Genomic DNA, 26,659 nt, shown 5'->3' with positions numbered 1-26,659 from the left:
ATATTTTCTTATACACTACTTTTTCATAAATTTTTGAGAAGAGCGGTAGAATGGATATTGGGTCTCCAGTTGGAAATATCTCTTTTATCGCCTCCTTTATGGAGGGGTATAACTTTTGCCCGCTTTAGTTCGTCAGGAAACACACCTTTTTGAATAGATAAATTGACTAGATATAATATCACAGGTTAAGAGATACGCAGCAACTGCTTTAAATGCTTTAATGTTTAGGCCATCAACACCAGCTGCATTAGATTTGATCGATTTCACTGCTTGGGTAATGTCATCCATAGTACATTCGGTAAAGTAAAATGAGTGATGAAGACCACGGTTATCGTCAAACTCCTCAGTATCTAGCTGTCCGCTTTGATCTTTTGCCTCTTGGTTTATTTGCGATCCTATTTTGGTAAAAAACTTACAAAACTCTTCACTAACTTCTTGCCTCCCACTCACAGTTCTTTCACCTATGGCTAACTGTTCAGTTGATGCTGAATCCTTACTATTGCCGAGAACGCTTTTAATAGTCAGCCAGGTCCCTCTAATGTCTCCTTTCTGCGATTTTAATTTCTCTCCGAAATACTCCCTCATTGCAGCTCGACGTGTAGAATTCACCCTATTTCTTGCCTTTCTGTACTCTTCCCAACTGTCATCACTCTCACAATTGAGATAATCTGAGAATAGTTGGTCTCTCTTCTTCATCATTTCCAGTATCTCTTCCGTAATCCATGGCTTCCGCGGTTGGTTTTTCTTCTTAGTTGCAGTTTTTAATGGGCAACACTGATCATAGATGGGAGACAAAATACTCATAAATTTATCAAAAGCAGTCTTCTTTCTCCGCCATGACTTCTTACCATGATACTGTGCTGATTTCTTCTTTAAATTTTCTGAGATTTTCAGCTTTCATCATTCTGAATTGAAACTTAGTAGTGGTTTTATGTTTACAGCCAAATCTTTTAATGGTGCAAAATAATGGTAGATGGTCTGACCCAGGGTGTAAGACAACGTCAGCCAGCACTCCACAATTGCATCCGAAGAAAGGAAGATATTGTCAATCAGGGTTGCCGAATGATCTGTTATCCTAGTTGGGATTGAAACTGCGGGATAAAGGTTATGTGAAAGCATAAGGTTAAAAAAATCAAGGTTTACTCCTTCTAGATTTAAAAGATCAAAGTTAAAATCGCCTAAAAAAATACATTGGAGTTTAGTACTTGACATTCTTTGAAGAATCCATCGAATTCTCCAAAAAAATCATCTGGGTTTGCGCTGGGCGGCCGGTAAACCAAAGAAATGATGAACTTTCTATGTTTCTCTAACTCTATTTCTATTGATAAGTTTCGAGCTTACCTTCATTCCAGAGAGTTAAATCATCTCGAATTACGTAATCCAAAGAATTTGCTAGCAGAAAAGTTAAACCTCCTCCTCTCATTGAACTCCTTGATTTTGATACAAGTTTATAGCCTGGAAAAAAATGTGACGAGAGGAAAGTGTCTTCAGTTACGAACGACTCGCAAATCTCTAATATTTCTACCTTATTTTTATAAAGATCTAGCAGACGGGCGACCTCATGGTGGTTAGAATTCAGATGACAATTCCACTGAGCCACAGTCAAAGACTCAGATTGCCCAGGCATTTCAATATCACTTAACCGAATATATTTGCTACTCCGCAGCGGCTTAAATGGATGACCCACAAAATCATTCGCTACCGATAACGACAAAACATCTTCAATACGAAACGGCGAACTTTACAACAAGTCCAAACGGGACTGCTGCATATCATTATTTACTTGAACAGCCATTCATAATACAGTACAGACCGCATTTGACGGTAAGGAAATATACAGAAGAGGGATAACGAAAAAACAAAAAATATTCTAAACTCCAACAAGAAAAAGAAAAAAAAAATGAACGGAAATGAAAACGATTATCACTATCACTGATATTACAGAAGATCATCGATACCCCAAATACGCTGAATGGGACTAACACTAGACTGTCGCACAAAAACTCTCCCCTGATCTGACCATACACATCGGCTTCCAAATTTATCTCTGGCAGCATTCAGTAACTCGCGCTTTTTCTTTGTGAGATTTTCAGATACAAAAATTCCACTATTTACAAGATTCTTCTTTGCTTTGAAAACGGCACTAGCAATGTCCTTAGAACGAAATTTCACGAGCATGGGAGCCACCTTGTCTGGTCTTTGTGAGTTACTAGAACCCAGATGGAACCGATGAACACTCACAACTTCGGAATTTGCGATACTAGACAGGCCCATTTGGTCACGTATGATATGATAAATAGCTGGATTTAGATTTTGCGATGGGTTCTGTTTCACACCGTTAAATAAGAGAGAATCTAGCTTAGCTTCCTGCTCATAATCGTCAACTTTCGCCTCGAGTTGAGTTACCCTGTTCTCAAGGATTTCAATAGCATGCAAGTAACTTTTGAGCTGTTTTTCAATGATGTTAAACTTTGGGCTAAATTCTGTAATGATCGCATCGTGTATTTCTGAAACCATGGTCTCTGTCGGAAACTTGGCAGTACTAGCCGCTGGAGTTGACCCGGTCGATTTCAGTTTTTCGGCTATTTTCTTTTCAATTGTCTCTGATAAATTTTTCTTTGTAGCAAGTAAATCCTGCTCGGTAGCATTAACAAGATTTCGCAATTCTGCTGCACAATCAGCAGCAGTATTTGAACCCTTCAGATACTGTTTATAAACACCGGATAATCACGTAATTCATCAAATGCAATATCTACTCCTCTTGTTTTCTTGGCTGAAGCTTCCGTTACATTATCTTTATAACTGACAAGCTGCTCAGAAGTAACTAATTGACGATCATGTTTTTTTTCCATAGCAGAAAACGTGATACTTTTTAGGCCCTTTCGAAGTGGGGAGAGACTCCAGAATCCGAACTGGCCATAATATATACTATATATATATATATATATATATATATATATATATATATATATATATATATATATATATATATATATATATATATATATATATATACTATATATATATATATATATATATATATACATATATATATATATACTATATAATATACTATATATATATATACTATATATATACTATATATATATATATATACTATATATATATATATATATATATATATATATATATATATATATATATATATATTTGACCTGCTTTTCTTTTGGCCCCGAATGAATGGATAAAAAGCGCAGTTTTCAGCAATCGATAATCTTTCATCCTTAAAACACATCGTGACCATCTTCACATTTCTTTCAGTTTTAGGATCATGCCACATTTTTCCCAGATATAGCCCCTTTCATCCACATTGATTTTACTAAACAATATTATGAAAATGTCTGATACGCCCTTTAGTTTTAAAAACTTTTGTCGGATCCAAGCCCTTGTGATTTCTTGAAAGCCCGTGGAAAGCCCTGGACAGGGCTGCTTGGAGAAGACTGACGGCGTTGTCAACCAGTTCCCTCTACGCTGGCGACCCTGCTGAGCAGGAGCGTTAAGTCAAAGTCAAGCCGTGGGATTTCGCCCCCTTTGACATCCAATCTCAACAGCCACCCCTTGACTCTGTTCTTCGATCTTTTTTTTTCTAGGATGCTTTTTAAAGTCTAAGCCAAAGAGTACGGGAAACTTAGTGGAAACTAGGGCTAGTGCCAAAATAAAAGGGGCCCTTATAAAATGAGAAAAACCCCTTTTTCCAAACCGCTTATTAATTGATGTGCCGTCAGTCAAACGAGACCTAAAACTACTCCTTAATCAATTCTTCCAAACATATCCAGCCCAATCCTTCTGGATTGGGTCGTAAGTCTTCATTTTGAGGTGGGCTATCATCAGGTGCTTTCTTGCTTGTTAACTACCCTCGAATATCCTTGTCCTAGTTCGAAGACTTATCTTCCTATTCTTCCAACTTCCCAAAAGCCTCCCCGCGCCCTGGTTATTCTACCAATAGACACTGTCAAATTAAGAGGTTTTGGAATAAAAAGCCAAATTGAACTTCGTGAACCTCTAAACTGGAACATATTTTACAATAATATCGAAGCAAGCACGGAACACGTGCAACACACAAGGAACACGATTGAAAAAAAACGATCAAACACAAATACGCGAAAAATAAAATAAACTCAAAGATGAAAAGAAAGACAATATTTGACAATGTACACCAAAAAAAAAAAAAAAAAAAAAAAAAAAAAAAAAAAAAAAAAAAAAAATCCGCCTTTGATTTCATTTCAATGAATGACTTATTTGTGTAAGTTTTTTAGTTTTACTAACGGTCTACAGCCATAAGATTTAAGTCTTTAATTCATCCCAGTCAGACATAGGCCCCGGTGCTCTAAGAAAAAGGTGAAACTAGGGGGAAACTAGAATTTCATTCGAGGGATTAGAGAGAGAGAGAGAGAGAGAGAGAGAGAGAGAGAGAGAGAGAGAGAGAGAGAGAGAGAGAGAGAGAGAGAGAGAGAGAGAGAGAGAGAGAGAGAGAGAGAGAGAGAGAGAGAGGAGAGAGAGAGAGAGAGGAGAGAAGGAGAGAGAGAGAGGAGGGAGGGAGGGGGGGGTATTACACAACTTTCTTAGCTCTTGGCTAATTTACAGTTGCAAAAACATTACATATCACACATAGGCTTAAAAAATGGCACAACATTGAATGTTAAACATTCTTATCTGATTTTATTCTAGTTGTGCGTTTTGTGCGATAACACGATAACAATATCTGTGTGTGTGTTTGGTTGTTCTGGTTCTCTTTCGAGGGGGAACAGGAGTATTTTGATTCCAAATTTTATTGGTGAATAAACTCCATTATTGCGATTCGTCATGAATAAATCTTATCTCCTCTCCCTTTTCTTTCAGAAGATTGACAGCTCCGCAATAGAAGACTTCTATGGTTCCAATTCTGACGTTCAGAAATCTTCAGAAACAGCTTATATTCTTTTCTATCAATCTCGTGACTACGTAACAACTTAAACATGTTGGTCATTCACTGGAAGTGGCTGTCGGTGGCGATCGGTTGTATGAAAAAAATTTTTCTTGTTTTTCGTTTTGACCACCAGAACCACGTTGAAACAAATGTTTTCAAATTAAGACTGAAGTTATTGATTGCAGTAAGTTTAACAGCTCGTTTAAGCTTGGCGTTTTGCGGCAAAATGGAACGAGAATTTAGACAAGTCTGTTCATCATTGTGTGCGTAGTGGGGTATGGCATGAACTGCCCTTTTTTGGTAAACCTTCAGTGGTTAAGATTTCCTTTTATCTGGCCTGTTTTTTTAAGAAAACCAAAAATTGGGACGCTTTAAAAGATTTTTGTTAAAAGTTAATGCAGGTGTATTTAATATGTAACGGAAGATTTTTCTAAATAAAGCTTTGTTAGAATCAATTAGAAGGAGCATAAAGGTAATTATTTTCGAACATTTCGGGTAACGACTTAAAGAAGTATGGATTTTTGTTTTATGTAAAGATGAGCTTTTTTTTTTTTCAAGAATGGTTGTGTATTCTTGACATTTTGCTTTTTTGCTAATTAACAATTTTTCTGATTTTCCATGTTTTCGGCCAATATCGTTACTATTTAAATACTTAAACCTGTAACCATCACTTGTAGGTGTCTCTGTCGTGCGTTTTTTTACTTTTTATTTTTTGTTATTTTTCTCTCTTTTTCTTCTTCAACTTATATATTAGGATCATGTTAGACGAAGATCCTATTAAATTTAAAATTCAAGCATTCAATAATGCCGAAGTTCAAGAGTTTTTGTTAAAAGTTGCGACTGTTTCCGGTACCAGATTTAAGTAGTGTTGGAAATTTCGTGTTTTTTTTCTTGTCTTGTTAATAATAAAGGTTTGTTAGAATATAGTACAAGATCTGTAAATTTAAGTTTCTTCTATTGTTTCCGGTAGGTTACTGTTTCGGTTTTCTAAATGATATTACTACAAAATAACTAGATAAAAAAATAAGGCAATTGAAATAGATCGCCGAATTAAAATTCTGTGTCTATTTTGACCTACGCAGCCAAATCGTGGCATATTAAGCCTTTGGATTATGCTTCTTCGAATCATGGCACTTGACAGATAAAAAAAAAATGCCACCTAAAGAATAAAAAAGTATTTTTTGAATAATGTGTAAATTATGGTAGTCAAAATTTTATCCCTCTGTGTTTTTTAAGATGTGTTTTTTATCCCTCTGCTGTTTACAGACTGCATAGTTCATCGTCTGTTTTTCTTTTTTGCATATTTCTTTGATCTTGAATGAACAAGTTATGATTTATAAGAAGACTTAGTCACTAAGGCTGGAATAAGTGAACACGAAAAGGTGACGTTGGGTAACGAAAAGATTGACCAGGTGGGCAGCTTCATTTACCTTGGACGGTGGGAGCAGTGAAAATGTTAAAAGTAGAATAGCCAAGGTTCAGGGCTTTTTTTTCACAGTTAAAAAAAGGTTTGGAAAAATAGAAAGAAAAGCCTACAAACCAAGATTAGAATATTGGAAGCTACAGTGATGACAGTGGTCAAATATGGCTCTGAAGCATGGGCGCTCCGAAAAGCAGATGAAAACTTACTAGATGTTTTCCAGAGAAATTGCCTACGGATTGTTCTGGGTACTGGAGTGACTAACCATATTTCAAACATTAGATTGTACGAAAAATTGGTTCAATCTTGATTTCTAGGGCTATAATGAAAGAATACATTGACCATAAAATTCTTGACACATTTATAAAAGGAGTCAAACCATGAGCAAATTCCATAACTCCGTCAAATATATCCCATGGTATCTCTACTAACCAGGATCTAGGAAGTGTTAGCTCATTTTGACAACATTTAAAGGCAGCCGAGCTCAAAATAGGGGTCTTCTGACACCATCTTCTTACCCCAGGATACAGAAATGGCTCGATAGATCAACTTTACTGCGATAAAATTCTGCACCAAATTCAGAGAGGAGAAAATATTGTCTATCAAGGATGTTGTAGGTAAACCTGTCGGAATGCAAACAGTTTGTTCAGGTTCCAGCTATGAGCAGAGCTGATAGAAAACCTACCGCCACTGAAGATATAACATTAAATAAGTTAAGGATGAAACCTCCTATTATAAGCTCATCCGAACAGGTTTGTAATATCTTCAAAAGCTCATCAAGGATCTGAAAAGATGAAGGAAAGGATGCACTTGGAGATCAGTACGCATTATCAATAAGTAACCAAAAACATATTAAGAACTTAAATATAAATCCATACTTATTTTTTTAAAGCTTCGATATTAATATTTACCACCTGATTTTTTTTTTTTTTTTTTTTTTTGAAATCACACGTATTTTTCTACTTTGATATTATCATATCCTATTTGTGAACACGGTCACTTGTATAATAGTACTGCTCACGAGGAAAAAACGTTCACCCAAATTATTTAATTTTTTTATTCAATTTTTATTTATTATTTATATAAAATAATATAAATAAAAAATCACCCGAAATCTAAATTACATCCTCATTTTTGATTTTCCAAAACTTTGAGAGATTTACGCATAAATGTGGCACCATGTAGAGTCTTATAAAACCTAAAATGTATTTGGAGACCTTTTGATGCTTTTCCTCGATAAAGTTTTTGTTTTGGTTTTTTTTCTCAAAATCATTCGATCAAAACTACGAGAAAGCAAATCATTTAGCAAAAAAAAATAAATTTGCAAATTTCGTTTTAATTATTCATCTGCGGTGAGCCATAATAAAAACATGGATTGATTCAAAAACGTTCAGAAATTAATTAAAAAAAAAAAAAATTTTAACTGAAAGTAAGGAGCGACACTAAAACTTAAAACGAACCGAAATTACTTTGTATATGAAAGGGGCTGCTTCCTCATCAACGCCCCGCTCTTTACGCTAAAGGTTTTTACTGTTAAAGTAGAGTTGAGAGAAAGAGTCAAACTTTAGCGGAAAGAGCGGGGCGTTGATGAGGAAGCAGCCCCTTTCATATACGAAGTAATTTCTGTTCGTTTTAAGTTTTAATGTCGCTCCTTACTTTCAGTTAAAAAAAACTTCTTTTTTTTATTTTATAGAGATCCAGGAGCTGGGTATGGGAAGAATGGAGCCAAGTCTTTTCTTCCTCCAAAATTTTCTAACTGATTGAAGACAGGAATTCAGGACCAGTAATAGGGGTATGAGTTATCCGACCCAGTTGGGAGGGTTGTTTTTCAGCCTGATCTGCTAATTCATTCCCTGTTACACCACAGTGTACTGGAACCCATATAAACAGAACTGATATACCCTCTCCTGCAAATTGTATAACTAAATTTTCAATCTCAATGGTAACATTTCTCGCTTGGTTTTGCTGGTGTGAGAGGTAATCCAGAGCTGACAGTGAATCGGTACAGACAATACACTTGTGATGTTAGATCTCTGTTTGGCCTGATATGGCTTGAAGAGAAAACTTACTTGCCATAATCTAGAAAATTGTCAGGTTGGGGGGTAAACGGTAGGAAAGAGACAGGCTCTGGGAGGGTATAACTACTGTACAGCTGCATTTTGTTTGACTTTTATTTTCAATCAGTTCAGAATGACTACCGAAACACAAGGGCCGTTTAATGAGAATAATAAGCTGTTTTATAAGTTCAAAAACACTTTAACGTAAAGAGCCATGTAATTAAGGAGAAGTTAACCCCCCTCATATACGTAATAATTTCTGTTCGCTAATTTTTAACGTTGGTCTTTACCTCCAGTTGAAGAACTTGTTTTATTCATTTAATTTCTGATCGTTTTTTAAATAATGCCGGGAAATTTGGCAACCCATCCATGGAAAATTCCCTTATCCCCACTAATAATCCATCTATGCAAAGATCCTCCAACGTAACCCCTCCCAAAAAATGCCTGTATACTTCCCAATAACTAATACTATACATAAACAATAGGCAAAGTTCATAGCTTACATCCCTTTCCCTTTGGACTGTGGGAATCAAGTCATCCTCAAAAAATAGTTATTAGATCTTTCGACTAAGCTGAACAAAATGCTTTTGATCAGGCAACGTTGGGGGAAAAGGGGCGCGGGAGGGGGGGTATATGCCATCTAATATTTTTGGTCACTTAAAAAGGAAATAGAACTTTTGATTTCTGATCAAATCAGCCCTTTCTTCTACGATCACTGGTTCGAAACGATCATCCCCTGAAAAAAATAATAAAAAACTAGCTGTTGGGGTGTTGCTAATCGAACATTCCTTGTGTCCCGGTCGCTTTCTCTTTGAGTGTCCCGATCGTCATTTATATTCCCTATGTGCCGGTGTCCCGGTCGTCATTGTGTCCCGATTTCCCGGTCTGTAATTTCGTCAGTCGAAAACATGAGGTCAGTCGACACACAAACATGACGTCACTCGACAGACACACACACACACACAAAGACAATTTATTTTTATATATATAGATAAACACGCGTCCGTGACCTTTTTCCAAATTTTTGTGTATAGGAGCTTGAAACATCTATAGTAGGGTTTTCTGATATGCTAAATCTGATGGTGTGATTTTCATTAAGATCGCTTGATGTTTGGAGGTGTTTCTCCTATTTTTCGAAAATTGCCCAAATATTCTCAGGCTCGAACTTTTGATGGGTAACATTAAACTTGATGAATCTAATAGATTTTGAATAAGCATCAAAATTCGATTCTTCAAATGTATCTATTGTTATCAACCCTGTTCCTTACAGTTTTGGTTACTATTGGGCCGCATCGCTCCTTACTTACAGTTCGTTACCACGAGCTGTGTGACATTGCTTAGCCTTTTTAAACTACACTATCATTTTCTGATTATTAAATTATACGTCTATAAACACTATTAATAATACGTCTTAAAACACATGTAATCAAAATTACTATCCAACGGAGTACTAGCAACGTTAATCAAGAAAAAAAGTAGAACTACGGACTGGAACCATAATAATCACTCAGCTTGTCAGTAATATCAGTACATCAGTATCGTACTATCAGTTCATTTGTCCGCTTTTCCTATTTCGATATGAGGATTTTCAAAATTTTCTAACCCCTACAACCCCTGTTAAATTTCCTTTCCTACTTTATTGAAAGAGTTATAACTGGAACTTTTGCTTTTAAAATCAGCTTCGAAAACAAAAACACTCCTGATACAATCAACTGGTCTTCAATATTGCCACAAAAATGAAGAAGGTTTTTCAGTTTTCTGCTCCCCTGTGATTTTACTGTCACACAACATAACAGCTTTTGATTTTCGTCAATTGATTTATGCTAGGTACAAAACGAAATTGTTAATGTACTAATGAAATTGTTTTTCTTAGTTTTAAGAGGCATGATGAAGATTCGGTGGGAAATTGTCTGGTGTAATACCTTCGAGGCTATGTTGAATTTGAAAAAAGGCAACATCTAATTGCTTCATAATCTTCAATCGATTGAGCGGAGGAAATAGTCTTAAATGTTATTTTAAAATAAAAATCGTTAAAATTCAGCGCGAAATGTAAATATCATATGAAGTATCGCGAGTCGTAAAAAGCAATATCACTCTTCAGTCAGAATCGCGTATTAACGTAACAAGTAAAGCACAAAATAGTCATTTAACACTGCCAGCAGAATCAAAATTTAAGTCTGAAGAGTTTGGCCCTATGCTACACATCCTTGAGGAACAAAAAAGTTAGGCACATATGTTGCAATGATGGTCATAGTCTTTTTTCTAAGATAATTTGAGGGGAGCAGGTCAGATAAGTAGTAAAATATGCATTCCTTTTAGTATATAATCTCTATCTCTAGCATATATTCTATACCTACCCACCTTAGTTCTACCCTAGGATGGATGGTAAGACTTTCATGAAGAAGTAAAAAGAGTAATTTTTTTTACAAAAAAAATTACAGAAAAAGTTATGCCAGCTCCGTCTCTCACGGGGACTATCTGCCTTGACTTTACTATAATTAGCCCTTTAGAGTCTTAAATTAGCCCTTTAGAGTCTAAATTAGAGTCTTTCATCACTTTCACCGAGTCGATAATCCTAAAAATCAACGGACTACGTAATTTTCTTCAACTTATGATGCTTATCCATATTAACCATAAAGTCATAACACTCTTAGTGAATTTACCCCTAAAACCCTCCTGAGTGCAACTAAGCAAGTGCAGAAGTATAAAAGGACAATTAATTTTAATTCCTTAAAAGGAACCTTTAACCTTCTTCTCATTGACTTAAACAAGAGCCAAGAGCTCATATGGCATGAGCTCTAGCAAAATTCTAAGAATCAATAGATTGATTTAAAAGTGAGATCAGAGGCTTAATGTTGGTCGGGATTTCAAATAAGAGCTCTGAGTCACGAGATCCTTCTAAATATCAAAATTCATTATGATCCCATCACCCACTCGTAAGTTAAAAATACCTCAATTTTTCCTCCCCTTCAGCCCTCCAGATGGACGAATCGGGGAAAACGACTTTATGAAGTCAATTTGTGCAGCTCCCTGACATGCCTACCAATTTTCATCGTCCTAGCAGGTCCAAAATATCGCCAAAGCACTGAACCCCGTCCCTAAATACCCCAAAGAGTGCAGATCCAGTCCGGTTACGTCAATCACGTATCAACTACATTTGCTTATTCTACCGACCAAGTTTCGTCCTGATCTCTCCACTCTAAGTGTTTTACATGATTTCCGGCTTCCCCCTCCAACTCCCCCTAATGTCAACAGATCTGATCGGGATTTGAAATAAGAGCTCTGAGACATGAGTTGCTTCTAAATATCAAATTTCATTAAGATCCGGTCACCCGTTCTTAAGTTAAAAATACCTCAATTTTACCAAATTAACAACCCCCAGCTCTCCCAAAGAGAACGGATCCGTTCCGGTTATGTCAATCACGTATCTAAGACTTGTGCTTATTCTTCCCATCATGTTTCATCCCGATCTCTCCACTCTAAACGTTTTCCAAAATTTCCAGTGTCCAAGATTTCTGTTTCCCCCCTCCAACCCTCTATGTCCCTGGATCTGATTCAAATTCAAAATGGAGCATCTGAGACATAAGATTCTTTTATATATCAAGTTTCATTAAGATCCGATCACCCATTCGTAAGATACCTCGATTTTCACGTTTTCCAAGAATTCCGGTTTCCCCCTTCAACTCCCACCAATGTCACCGGATCTGGTCGGGATTTAAAATGAGAAATCTAAAGCACAAGATCCTTCTAAATATCAAATTTCTTTAAGATCTGACCACTCGTTCGTAATTTACAAATACCTCATTTTTTCAAATTTTTCCGAGTTGCTCCCCCCCCCGACTCCACCAAAGAGAGCAGATCCGATCCAGTTATGTCAGTCACGTATCTTGAACTTGTGCTTATTCTTCCCAACAAGTTTCATCCTGATCTCTCCGCTTTAAGCGTTTTCCAAGATTTCCCCCCCTCTCCCAATGACACCTGATCCGGTCGGGATTTAAAATAAGAGATCTGAGTTACGAGGTTCTTCTAAATATTATATTTTATTAAGATCTGGTCACTCCTTCATAAGTTAAAATACCTAATTTTTTTTTAATTTTTCAGAATTAACCCTCCCTCCCCCAACTCACCCAAAGAGAGGATCCGTTTCGGTTATTTCAATCGCGTATCTAGGACTTGTGCTCATTTTCCCCACCAAGTTTCATCCCAATCCCTCCGCTCTAAGCGTTTTCCAAGATTTTAGGTTCCCCCCTAACTCCCCCCAATGTCACCGGATTCGGTCGAGACTTAAAATGATACTCTGAGACACGATATCCTTCCAAACATCATATTTCAGCAAGATCCGATCACCCGTTTGTAAGTTAAAAATACCTCATTTTTCTTATTTTTCTGATTTAATCATCCCCCCACTCCTCCCCCCCCCCAGATGATCTAATCGGGGAAACGACAATTTATAATTTAATCTGGTCTGGTTCCTGATACGCCTGATACTTCCAGCTTACCTGGAAGTGCCTAAACTAGCAAAACCGGTAGAGACAGACCGACCGACCGACAGGATTAGCAATCGCTATATGTCACTTGGTAGATATCAAGTGCCATAAAAACGAATTCATTCACCATACAAGAATTAGATCTTCTATCTCTCGTCGAATTCTCAAATTGCTCTATAACCTTCTTGAGTGCACCTTATTGAGTGCAACTAAGCAAGGGAAAGAATATAAAAAAGGAAAATAATTTTAATTCCTTAAAAGGAACCTTTACATTTTTTCTCATTGACTTAAAAAAACGAATTCATTCACCATACAAGAATGAGATCTTCTATCTCACGTCAGATTTTCAAATTGCTCTAGTTGTTGTGTAATCTGATGGAAATTTGATCACCTTCGCCCCCATACCAGTAATCCTTGGCAGAGTTCCAGCATTTGGAATTACATTCCATGAAAGTGTCAGCGTAACATTTTCATTGCCCCTGAAACAAGAAATCATTGTAAAGGTCCAGCCTGTTCACAAACCTAGTGAAAGAAATTTACTGTTAAGCTACTAACTTGATTTCCTTTTTAGACAAAGATAGGTCACAATATGTACGTTAGGATCTAATAGTTACACAACCTGGGTCAACTATAATCTAGCCTAATATAGGCTAATATAGGCTATACGTTTTTTTTATCAAAAAAACGGTATCGATGTCATTGCTTTAAGCAATTCCAGCTAGGACTGACAAACACGATATATTACACATAAAAAAGAAAAGAAAAACAAGAGCTAAGAGCTCATATGGCACTTGTGACGAGGCGAGAAGAGCTAAGAGCCAAGAGATCATATGGTATGAGCTCTAACAAAATTCTATGAATCGATAGATTGATTTAAAAAGGAAAATAAGAGGCTTAGCGCCGGCCAGGATTTAAAATAGGAGCTCTGAGTCACGATGTCCTTCTAAATATCAAAATTCATTAAGATCCGATCACCCACTCGTAAGTTATAAATACCTAATTTTTTCTAATTTTTCCTCTCCCTTTAGCCCCCCAGATGGTCGAATCTGGGAAAACGACTTTATCAAGTCAAATTGTGCAGCTCCCCTGACACGCCTATCAATTTTCATCGTCCTAGCACGTCCAGAAGCACCAAACTCGCCAAATCACTGAACCCCTCCCCCCAACTCCCCAAAGAGAGCGAATCCAGTACGATTCTGTCAATCACGTATCAAGGACATTTGTTTATTCTATCCACCAAGCTTCATCCGGATTCCTACACTCCAAGTGTTTTTCCAAGATTTCCCCCTCCAACTCCCCCCAATGTCAAACGATCTGGTCGGTATTTGAAATAAGAGCTCTGAGACATGAATTCTTTCTAAAAATCAAATTTCATTAAGATAAGATCATCTATTCGTAAGATAAAAATACCCCCATTTTCACGTTTTCCAAGAATTCCGGTTTCTCCTCCAACTCCCCCCAACGTCACAGGATCTGGTCGGAATTTAAAATAAGAACTTTAAAGCACAAGATCCTTCTAAATATCAAATTTCATTAAGATCTGGTCACCCTTTCGTAAGTTACAAATACCTCAATTTTCAAAATTACCCCCCTCCAATTCCACCAAAGAGAGCAGATCCGGTCCGGTTATGTCAGGCACGTATCTTAGACAGATTTTTATTCTTCCCATCCAGTTTCATCCTGATCTCACCGCTTTAAGTATTTTCTAAGATTTCAGCCCCCCCCCCCCAACTGCCTCCCCAATTACGCTTGATCCGGTTGAGATTTAAAATAAGAGATCTGAGTTACGAGGTCCTTCTAAATATGAAGTTTCATGAAGATCCGATCACTCCTTCGTAAGCTAAAAATACGTCATTTTTTTATTATTTTTCAGAATTAACCCCCCCCACCAATAGATCGGATCCGTTCCAATTATGTAAATCACGTATGCAAGACTTCTGCTTATTTTTCCCACCAAGTTCCATCCTGATCCCTCCAATCTAAGCGTTTTCCATGATTTTAGGTTCCCCACCCCAAACTTCCCCCCACGTCACCAGATCCAGTCAGGATTTAAAATAAGAGCTTTGAGACATGATATCCTTCTAAATATCAAATTTGATTGAGATCCGATAACTCGTTCGTAAGTTAAAAATACCTCATTTTTTCTAATTTTTCAGAGTTAACCCCTCCCCCAACTACCCCAAAGAGAGCAGATCCGTTCCGGTTATGTCAATCATGTATCTAGGACTCGTGATTATTTTTTCCACCAAGTTTCATCCCAATCCCTCCACTATAAGTATTTTTCAAGTTTTAGGTTTCCCCCTCCCAACTCCCCCCCCCAATGTCACCAGATCTGGTCGGGTTTAAAATAAGAGCTCTGAGCTACGATATCCTTCTAAATATCAAATTTCATTGAGATCCGATCACTCGTTCGTAAGTTAAAAATACCTCATTTTTTCTAATTTTTCAGAATTACCCCCCCCCCCCCCCCAACTACCCCAAAGAGAGCGGATCCGTTCCGATTATGTCAATCATGTATCTGGGACTTGTGCTTATTTTTCCCATCAAGTTTCATCCCGATCCCTCCACTCTAAGTGTTTTCCAAGATTTTAGGTTTCCCTCCCTCCAACTCCCCCCAATGTCATCAGATCCGGTCGGGATTTAAAATAAGAGCTCTGAGACACAATATCATTCCAAATATCAAATTTCATTAAGATCCCATCACCCATTCATAAGTTAAAAATACTTCATTTTTTCTATTCTTCCGAATTAACCGGCCCCCCACCCCCCACCCCCCCCCCCCCAGATGGTCAAATTGGGAAAACGACTATTTCTAATTTAAGATGGTCCCGTCCCTGATACGCCTGCCAAATTCCATCGTCCTAGCTTACCTGGAAGTGCCTAAAGTAGCAAAACCGGGACCGACAGACAGACAGAAAGACCGACAGACCGACAGAATTGGCGATTGCTATATGTCACTTGGTTAATACCAAGTGCCATAAAAAGAGTCACAATAAATCCGCATCTAGCAAACCAACAAGGCTAGGCTACCTCTCGGCTGTGATAATTAAAGGTGCGACATCTACCATTTTTGTAACTTTTCAGCAGAGCCAAAGAAAGGGAAAAATATGTTTTGGCTGCGGTCACTCTGAAGGAGGGGGCTAATTGGGACAAAGGAAATATATTCTAAAACCATTTTTTATACTCTTTTCAGTGGTACCGTAAAAATTAAATTCAAGCATTCCGAACGAATTCAAAATTATTCCATTTTATCTCCTTGTTCCTTGGCAAAAGAGGAGACAAATGCCAGATCTCCATGTTATTGCTCCATAAGATAATCCTCTTCTGTCATTCTGAATTGCAACCTGATGAAAAAGAGACATATGTGACTTAGAGGTTTATGGCACTTTTTATCTTCATAACGGTGCAAGATAGGACAATGCTGAATGTGCCATTCGATTCCACGAGCTTAGTTTATTCACGATGTTAAGAGGTCTTATCCCAAAACCTCTTAATTTAACAGTGTCTATTGCAGTCTAGAAAAATTTTGGAAAAAAAAAAAACGGTCAACCCAAAACAAATTATTATACAAATGATACTTTCACTATCCGACTACAAATATGAGCTGATTCCGAGTCCGAAAAGCTTGCCGCTCTAGCTCTTTCATAAATTTAAGTTTTTTGAGGTTGAATTTGAGGTTCAAGCAAAAAATGTTGATTGAGTTAATACCAGCAAATATGATTAGATATGTCATTTTTTACGCTGATAATAAAAATTATCACTCAGAGACAATAAATATTTTTGCAGTTTACCTAATAAGTTTAGCGACTCTGTTAAAATTTTCAGGAATTATTCTAGTTTCAATAGACAAATCAGATTTTTTGTTAATTCTTGTACCTCAAATCTGCCTCTGTATCTACCACAAACAATTATCAGCATCAGTTAGAAAGGAAAATTTCCAGACAAAGAATCGAAGACGCGAAACTCATAGACGATGACAATTTTTAAAAAAGTCAGGCATTTCTGTACCTCAAATTTGTTTCAGACTACCTCATCCTCTCCATCCTCAATCCAAGTTATTGAAATGTTCTGATGTATTAGGGATGTTAAATCAAACCCTTAAACCATTTCCCAAATTCGGAATTGTCTTTTCAGGACGGCATTCTTTACATTAAAAAAATCACCCTCAACCTCAGCCTAAAAAAACTCAAATTTGTGAAAGAGCTAGAGCGGCAAACTCTTCGGATTTGGAATTAGCACACATTTTTTATTCGGATAGTGAAAGAATCATTTGTATAGCAATTTTTTTAGGTTGACCCCTTTTTTCACCACTTTCTTAGAACCTCTCCCCCAACCTCCCTCTTTCTCTCAAAGCTTTAAGCCCCAAACAATTCTTTTTAATTTAAACATTTAGTTTCATGCTCATCAGCAAAAAAGAGCGTAGAAATGACATATCTTATCACATTTACTGGTATTTACTCAATCAACATTTTTTGCCTCAACCTCAAAAGACTCAAATTTGTCAGAGCGGTAAAATTTACGAATTCGGAATCAGCACATATATTTTAGTCGGACAGTGAAAGAATCATTTGTATAACAATTTGTTTGAGGTCAAATAAATGAGGTTTTACCAGACTATAGGTACAATGTCTTAGGAACAGAACAACTATTTTTCAGGGAAAATTGAGGAGATGTTAAGATAAATTAAAAGATACTATGTGTAGCCTTCAAAAGGCGGTATACTATCAAAAATTGTTGAAAGATTTTGTCCAACATATAAATAGTGAGCCAAAATCTGCAGTTTTATAGAGAAAAACCGAAGAGTAAAATATTCTTTTCCTTACCAATGGAAAAGACTATTTCAATAAAAACGAACAGAAATAAATTTAAAAAAAAACTGTTGCCAAAAAAGAAGTTTTTCAAAGGAATTAGGCCTACAATAAATCAAAGAAGAGCAGAAGTAAATTTAAATAATTTTCCAAGCCTAAAACTACCATAAATCACCATCAGTGAATAAATAAACCCAAAATGAACAGAAATTGCAATAAATAGCCAAGTCGAACTCAAGAAGAGCAGAATCAAAGAGTTGAATTGATACCCCTGTGCCTTCTAAGACTAGAACTTACTTTGCACTTTACTGAAAACGATTCTTATTTCCAGTATGTTTTTATTTCTCATAATATCGAAAAAAATGACCATCTTATCAAAGGTTACTAAAAAAACAACAAATGAATGCGGATTGTTTTTTAATTAAGGTCCGTTTTATCGTAGCCACTAGTAGTTCGCATGTACACCGCAAACAGCGCGTGCGCCATGTACCAGCATGTCTCAGGAACAACTATGCTCAGTTTCAGCTGTGTAGCTAACCTTTATGGTTCTGTTCTACTTTAAAAATTTGTAAGAATTTTTAACTTACGCACCACATGTGAGGTTCGCTCAGTGATACGATTTTTGTCAGTAAAGAACTAGTCTACTGCAGAAATTCATCGTCCGATTTCCCAAGTGTACGGTGATACTGTTATGAGTGAAAGCAAAGTGGGTATAAGAATTCAAAGATGGCCGTGACAATGTCCATGATAAAGTCCACTCTGGTCGCCCTTCTTTGATTACAGACAAATCGGTGGCATCAGTTGAAGCGGGAATTCGTGAGAACAGGCGCTTCACCATAACTGGTCTGTCAAATGAATTTCCTGAGGTTTCGAGGTCCGTGCTTCACGATGTTGTTTTTGAAAACCTACAGCTTCGAAAACTGTGTTCCCGTTGGATCCCGAAACCCTAACAGAGGGCCCCGCCAACAAAAGATTTGAGTGTGCAATGAAGTTCTAGACACGTTGTCACGAGGAAGGTGACGACTTCTGAGCCAGATCGTAACTGAAGACAAAACATGGGTTTCCCATATCACGCCTGAATCACAGCAACACAGCATGGACTGGAGACACACACACTCCCCTGTAAAGGTGAAGGCCAAACAGATTATGTCATAGCGCAAAATCATGGCGTCGGTGTTTTCGGATAGGCATGATGCCTATCCGATAGTTGGTCGACTTCATGCAACAAGGAACGACTATCAATGTGAGCCACTAGAAAAAAAAAACTCAGAAAGTTACGCAGAGCGGTTCAAAACAAAAGACGTGGCATACTGACAAAGGGAATTGTCCTTCTTCATGACAATGCAAGACCTCATACTGCAGGTCAGAGCCGCAATTTGTTGTACAGTTTTGGCTGAGAAGCTTCAGACCACCCACCCTCCAGTCCTGATCTTGCGCCAAGTGATTACCATTTGTTTCTCCACCTCAACAACCCCTCAGTGGCAACCGTTACAGAGATGACGACGTGAAAACAGAAGTGGTTATCGGAGAAGGCGGCAAGTTTTATTAAGAAGGTATTTTAACATTGGTTGAGAGGTATGGTAAAGTGTTTAAACAAGCTTAGTAATTATATCGAAAAATAAAGTAAAGAATCTACTTTCTGAAAACAAGTTTACGTCTTGAAATAATCTTTCGTTGTCTATACTTATGCTCAAACAGCCCTTAATTAAAAAAAAAACACCACTCGTATCAGGGCCCGACTGATCGAGCCGATATGAGGGTCAGTTTCATTATCAGATATCAGAAAAAAGCATTGATTAACGGGCCGATTTTTTTTAAAGTAATTTTTGCTTTGGGGTGCGGAGCCAACAGCTAAGTCTGACTAGAGTGGAGAGAGCAGCAGAGGTAAGTCAAATGAAGTCAATGCGTACTTGTTGTCAATACACAGCTGTTGCAGCAATGTTTGGAATATATGGTGACTTAAAGAACGTACATCTGCTACCAAAACCACTAAAAAGAACACAATAAACCATACATTTCTGTTTAATGAATGTTCACTTGCGTAGGTGAAAGACCCAAGACGCCACCGCGAGTCAACACCTTGGAAAACGTACCCATTTACCTTTGAAATTTAGCTTATGTGTCCGCATTTGTCAGAATACTGGACAATCTTGTCTGCACATTCTTGCTGGGTCGCTTCTCAATAAGCGACCCGGCTCAGTAGTAACGAAAACTCTAAAAAACGGAATTTTGATACCGATAAGATACATGAAAAAAATTGAATCTTTATGATGATTTTTAATATATAAATTTCATCAAGTTTAATTCTATTCATCAAAAGTTACGAGTCTGAAAAAATTTGCCTTATTTTCGAAAAAAGGGGGAAACATCCCCTAAAAGTCCCAGATTCAATACATCAGATAACTCTACTTTAAAGGTTTCAAGCTCATATATGCAAAAAAGTGGAATTTGTATTATTTGCCAGAAGGAAGTTTACGGATCCGTGTTTATTTGTTTTGTTTTTTCCCGGGGGTGCTCGTATCGACCTAGTGGTCCTAGAAAGTCGCGAGAGGGCTCCTTCAAACGTAAATTAAAAGTTCGGAATTTTGATACCGATAAGATACATGAAAAAAATTGAATCTTTATGATATTTTTTAATATATAAATTTCATCAAGTTTAATTCTATTCATCAAAAGTTACGAGTCTGAAAAAATTTGCCTTATTTTCGAAAAAAGGGGGAAACATCACCTAAAAGTCATTGAATCTTAATGAAAATCACACCATCAGATTCAATGCATCAGATAACTCTACTTTAAAGGTTTCAAGCTCATATCTGCAAAAAAGTGGAATTTGTATTTTTTGCCAGAAGAAAGATCACGGATGCGGGTTTATTTGTTTTTTTTTCCGGGGGTGCTCGTATCGACCTAATGGTCCTAGAAAGTCACGAGAGGGCTCCTTCAAACGTAAATTAAAAGTTCTAGGGCCCCTTTTAAGTGACTGAAAAAATTGGAGGACAGCTATGCCCCCTCCCACGCTCATTTTTTTCCAAAGTCGCTGGATCAAAATTTGCGATAGCCATTTTGTTCAACATAGTCGAAAAATCTAATAACTATGTCTTTGAGGAAGACTTAATCCCCAAAAGTCCCAGGGGGAAGGGCTGCAAGTTTTAAACTTTGGGCATTGTTTACATATAGTACTGGTTATTAGGAAGTATGCATATGTTTTCAGGGGAAATTTTTCTGGTGTGGAGGAGGGGGATAGGGTTATATGAGATGATATTTACATGGAGGAGTTTTTCATGGGGGAAGAGAATTTCATGAGGGGGGCGCTGGATTTCCCAGCATTATTTAAAAAACAAAATCAGAAATAATCTTAACATTTAATTTTATCTTAATATATTGTATGTCTTCGGCTTGTGGTTTTTATTAAAAAAAAAAAACAAAAAAAAACGCTGCAAGTAAGGAACAACATTACAACTTAAAACGAACATAAATTATTATGTATATGAGGGGTTTTTGACTTGTGACTTTCATTTTTCATAAAAATAGTTTCGACCTCTTTAGCCGTTCTGTTACTATGCCTTATAAAATCAGGTCCACGTATATCGCTAATTTTAGTTCCGCGGGAGAATCTTTCCATGAAGACATTTCTCGTGGGGGAAGGGAATTTTCCATGCATTATTCCCAGCATTATGGAGGGATTTCCCATAGGGAGGGATTTCCCAGCATTATGTAAAAAACGATCAGCAATTAAATAAAAAAAAAATTTCAACTCAAAGTAAGAAGCAACACAGAAAATATGAAAATATTACGTATATTACAGAAAATGTTACGTATATGAGGGAGGGGGTAGTTGACTCTCCTCAATAGCTCTCTCTAACGCTAAAGTTTCGGTTTTAACTTTTAAAAGAGGTTATTATTCTGATTAAACAGCCTTTGTGATTCCAGAGTCATATTTAAATAACTGGAACTAAAGTTAAACTTGGGTTATTATAAGGTTATTATTAGTTTAAAAAAGTAAATTAATAAGCAAATTTTGTTGTAATTACGTACTGGAAGCCATTATGCCATTTATGCCATTGCTTATTGTTATTATTATCGAGGCTATATACTAAATTATTAAGGCTATTCTTTGGCGTGCAATAGACTAGAGAAATATTTGAGCATGAATATGGGCAGAGAATGGGGGGGGGTCAAACTTTAAGTTGTCTTCTCCGAAGATAAATTTATGGTCAAACTATATCGGTACCGTATAGGTACGATACCGCTATATCGGTATCGGACCCCAGAAAATCATATCGGTCAGGCCCTAATACATATGCTAATATTCATTCCTGAAAATCTTAATAATATCGAATTTATTACAGCTAAAAAAGAGAAAATATTCAAAATACAGTTTGTTTTCAGTAAAGTGTAAATAATGATCCAAAACATATTCAGTTTCAGAACTTTTTTTAGATTAATCTAAAAAAAAAGAAACACGAGTGAAAAATCAGCAAAAACAAGCTAAAAATATATTCAGTTTCAGACCGTGCGGCTTTCCATTGAAGTATGTAATTGTTCTAGGCCAGTGGTTCTCAAACTGTGGTACGCATGCCCCTTGGGGGTATGCACAAGTTTTAAAGGTGTACGCGGCCGGCCAGTAAAAATAACAAACAACCGTGTAACTCTAGGTCTGGCAATTTTATTTACATTTTACCTATAGTTTACTTAGTACTGGTAACTGAGAAGGGGTGCCTAAAAATGTTTGTGGGTAAAAAGGGGTACAGTGTCTAAAGAGTTTGAGCACCACAGTTCTTGGTAATCGACAGTTGCTAACGTTCGAACTTTTAATGATAAAGAGCATTGTAAAATTCAAACAATTAGTTTGGCTCATTTATTGTCACAGTTTAACGATGTGGGAAAAACAATCCGTATTCAGATCTATACCTCATTATTCTAATGATTGCCCTTGAGCTTTGTTGATGGTGATTGCTAATCGAACATTCCCTGTGTCGCCGTCTCATTTATATATCCCCCTGTGCCCCCCAGCGTCCCTATTGTAGTTGTGTCTCTGTGCCCCGGTAGTCATTTATACTCCCTGTGTCCCGGTCGTCATTTGTTTCCCGGTGTTTTTTTTTTTCTTTTTAGTTTTTTACCCTTTTTATTTATTTCCTTTTCTAAGTTTTTTTCTTTTTAGGTATTTTCTTTTTTTAGCTTTTTTCGCACCATATTAGTTACGCGCCATTGTAGTTGTGTCCCTGTGTCCCACCTTTGAATATAGATAGATATATATATATATATGTTTGTAAAACTTAAGAATATTCAACATTCTTCGCTGTCCCATTGTCTGTGCATATAAATAGACTGTCAGGTTTACCGACTCTTGAACGTGCAGCATATAATTGTCCATGGGAAAAACAATCCGTATTCAGATCTATACCTCATTATTATAATGATTGCCCTTGAGCTTTGTTGATGATGATTGCTAATCGAACATTCCCTGTGTCCCGGTCGTTATTTGTGTCCCGGTTTCCCAGTCTGTAATTTCCCTTTGAGTGTCCCGGTCGTCATTTGTGTCCCGGTGTCCCGGTCTGTAATTTCGTCAGTCGACAAACATGACGTCAGTCGACAAACAACTTCATGACGACATACAGCTCAATCCTTATAATGACGTCAGTCGACAAACATGACGTCAGTCAACAAAACACACACAAACAACTTATTTTTATATATAAATATATCTATATATAAATATAATATATAAATATATATATATATATATATTTATATATATATATATATATATATATATATTATATAATATATATATATATATATATATATATATATATATATATATATATATATATATATATATATATATATATATACTGTTAGTACCTGTGTACCTCTGTTACTGTACTTCTGTTAACCTGTACGTGCGATTAAGCAATTTGCTACTTAGAGACGAGTAACTGGCACTGATACCCCACGTGTTGCTGGGGCGCGAAACGCCAAAAAGGCGAACATAAATTGCTGCTTCTTAGCTAATACAACATATCTTTTAAACTAGATCAACTACAGCAACTCATGATGTTCCCCTAAATTTATACAAATAGGAAAAACTTGCATAATGAAGAAATAACAAAATATAGTTAGAGCTTGCCAGACAAGGATAAAAGATTTTACTACAGAGAACCTTGAACTTATAAAAAAAAAAAAAAGCTTATCGTGAGGACAAGGTCGTATCCAAGATGTGTTCTAGGGAGGTTTTTTTCAGGAAGCAGGGGCGGGGGTTGCAAAAGACTTAAAAAATCGTCAATAATTTGTTTATATATGCTCTTGTTACTGTTTCACGATTCAGACATTTTTTTTGGGTGGGGGAGGGTTCTAACCCGGTAAACCCCCTCTTCTGAATATAACCCTGCGTGAGGAGTAATTTTAACAAAAAGATATTACTCACTTAAATTTTGGTAGAATTTGTTCAATTGAATTGTAGCATTTTTGTATTCTTCTCAAATACAAATGAAATATATAACAAGCTTCATTTCTAAAACCTTTCAGATTTTCTAATACTTTCTAATACTTCAGATTTTCTAGGAGTGTGTGATTTCTTCATCAATGTTTGACAATTTTTGACGATCATATTTTATCATTTTCAATAATGTCATAAAAAAAAACTATTTATAATATAATGTATCATATAATAGAATATATTTATAACATAGCATTGTTAATTATGCTGGAACAGTTTTAGCCTAATACAAAACAATTTTTCCACCTTTCTTAAAACGCTATCTTGTCTTTAAATATGTCACCTTAAAAATGCATACGATTTGACTTTAGACACAGGCCTAGTGTTTTAAAACAAAAAATGAAATGTGTTCACCTCAAACCTTTTCCATCATCCCAAAAATAGTACTTCATGTTTACATTCTTCAAATCAAGCTTTGTATTTTCACCTCGTTGAATTATTTTATCCCAAAGTACAACCTAAAAAGAATAGGACAAAATCCAATAAATAAAAAAAAAATTAAATCGTACTTTATATTAACTGTTTGGGGACAAGGTGATGGTAAAATCCTTTTTTCTACCAAATTGAAAGTTTTTAAAATATTTTTATTAAGTCTGAAGAGATACAGCAGACAAACAAAAAAAAACTTGAGAATAATTCAATGACGAATAACAGGAACACCACAAAAGGATTAGAAGAAAGGCACAGTAAAACAGGAACAAAATAAACAGCAATCCAGACAGGATAAGAAGCCTTAAGCCATACATATACACCATAACCCATAATTACCATAATTACACCATAACACCATAATTACACCATAAATCATTGATAATAAGCTCTTTCACTTGACATACATAAGGCTATAAATATAGTTGCAACCTCCCCCCTCAAAGTTTTCAAATTCTCATTTATAAAATAAATATCTTAAATTAGCTACATGTCCTTTGCTCTGTCAAATAAATTTGTCAATTACTATACAAAAGTTGATTCTTTTGAACAAACTAAATAGCAATTCGTTAATATTTTATTCTTGATAGCATTGTTAATTATAGAATACAACATGCATAATAATAAGTATATAAGCATTTGATAAGTATATTATATGATATGTTTGCATAATATAAGATGTAAAATAAGTGTATAATGGTAGAAACAATAAAGAGGTTAACGCAACTTGGAAATCCTAAAGACAGTGTAGAAGAAAAAGAACTGAATATTTCAGCTAAGTGTCTAATAGCCATCCTCAGCAGAACAAAAGAAGTAGGATAAATATAAAGTTCAACTTACAGTAAAAAAAGAAAAAATCAAAACTAAAACTATCAATGAAACTGATAACATAGTTACTCTAAACAAATTCAGCTTAGACTGACAAATAAGCAATTTTCTGAAATGATTCTTACCTTTTTGACAGCTAGCCTTTTGGTTGTTTGATGCATATATATTCGGACTCGTCTTTTTATTAGTTTTTTCTTTAATATTACTTGCTTGATAGTCTTAGCTGACATTCTCAGAACAATGACATTGCTATTGTTTTATTGATAGTTTCAAAATTAGTTTTCCTTTTTTTAAGGTGTGATAAATTTTATTTTCATTTAACTTTTTATTTTGCTCAGGACGGGTGTTTGACACATAGCCGAAATATTCAATTACCCTTCTTCTAAAATTCATTGCATTTAAAATGTCGTTACCGCACTTGCCCTCTTTATTATTTGTATTACGGAATAGCAGTGTGATTTTTTTTTTTTGTATAATAATATACAGTTATATCTAGAATAGCATTATTAAGTTTATAATACTAAATATATAATAAGTAATAGCATAAAATACTAATTCGAATATATTAATGAATACTCGTTTAATTTTCCTTTGTTGCTCTTTATGGACTGGAGTCCAATTTCACTGGTAAGCAAAAAAGATTGTGGCTACTTTTGCATTTTAAAGCACTAATTTTCTACAGTTTTCTAGGAAGGTCTTTGGTGTCAATCTTGGAGATTCCCCAAATCCATTCAAATGTGCAGGGTTGTGGAGTCGAAGTTTTAGAAAAATTTTGCTAAATGGAGTTGGAGTTGGTATATTAAAAATATCTGGAGTCGGAGTGGGAGCAGGTTATAACTTATAACCTATTCCACAACCCCGTAAATATGTGCAGAATTTTAGTAGCAAAGCATTATCTCAATACAACTGAATGGAGGAGGGAGGGTTGAATTACTGTCCAGGGCCATTACAACAAAACTTTCTAACTAAAACGCTACATGCAAAAAAAAAATAAATAAGCAATGAATTCTACAAAGATTACAATTAATTTTAATAGCTTACAAGATAAGCATAATTATTGTGCTCTACTGAATACAATCTGAACATTACAATGAATTCATACAAGGTGAATATTGCACCTTCAAGTATCTTACCAACTAATCAAAATATTATAAGCATATATTGATATAAATACTTTTTTTTTAATTTGTATTAATATTGATTAATA

General features: G+C 35.9%; 2 protein-coding genes across 3 annotated transcripts in view; one reads left to right on the top strand and one right to left on the bottom strand.

Moving 5' to 3' along the window:
* LOC136024730 (ubiquitin carboxyl-terminal hydrolase 46-like) overlaps positions 1–5,859 on the top strand; it is an 86,851-nt gene extending 80,992 nt beyond the window's left edge. Inside the window, exon 9 of the mRNA XM_065700160.1 lies at positions 4,861–5,859. Within this exon, the coding sequence (XP_065556232.1) occupies positions 4,861–4,974 (114 nt within the window). The 3' untranslated portion in view covers positions 4,975–5,859. The remainder of the gene's footprint in view (positions 1–4,860) is intronic.
* Positions 5,860–13,119: 7,260 nt separating this feature from the next.
* The window catches only part of LOC136024729 (signal peptidase complex subunit 3-like), a 57,158-nt gene continuing 43,618 nt past the window's right edge, over positions 13,120–26,659 (bottom strand). For both annotated transcript variants that reach the window (XM_065700159.1, XM_065700158.1), the window contains exons 3-4: positions 24,550–24,653; positions 13,120–13,370 (exon numbers count right to left, since the gene is read on the bottom strand). In XM_065700159.1, coding sequence (XP_065556231.1) covers positions 13,238–13,370; positions 24,550–24,653 — 237 coding nt within the window. In that variant the 3' untranslated portion in view covers positions 13,120–13,237. The remainder of the gene's footprint in view (positions 13,371–24,549; positions 24,654–26,659) is intronic.

This window comes from Artemia franciscana, chromosome 3, assembly GCF_032884065.1.
Source record: "Artemia franciscana chromosome 3, ASM3288406v1, whole genome shotgun sequence".
NCBI lineage: Eukaryota > Metazoa > Arthropoda > Branchiopoda > Anostraca > Artemiidae > Artemia > Artemia franciscana.
Note: the sequence above shows the minus strand (reverse complement) of the source record. Positions and strands in the feature narration are given on the sequence as shown.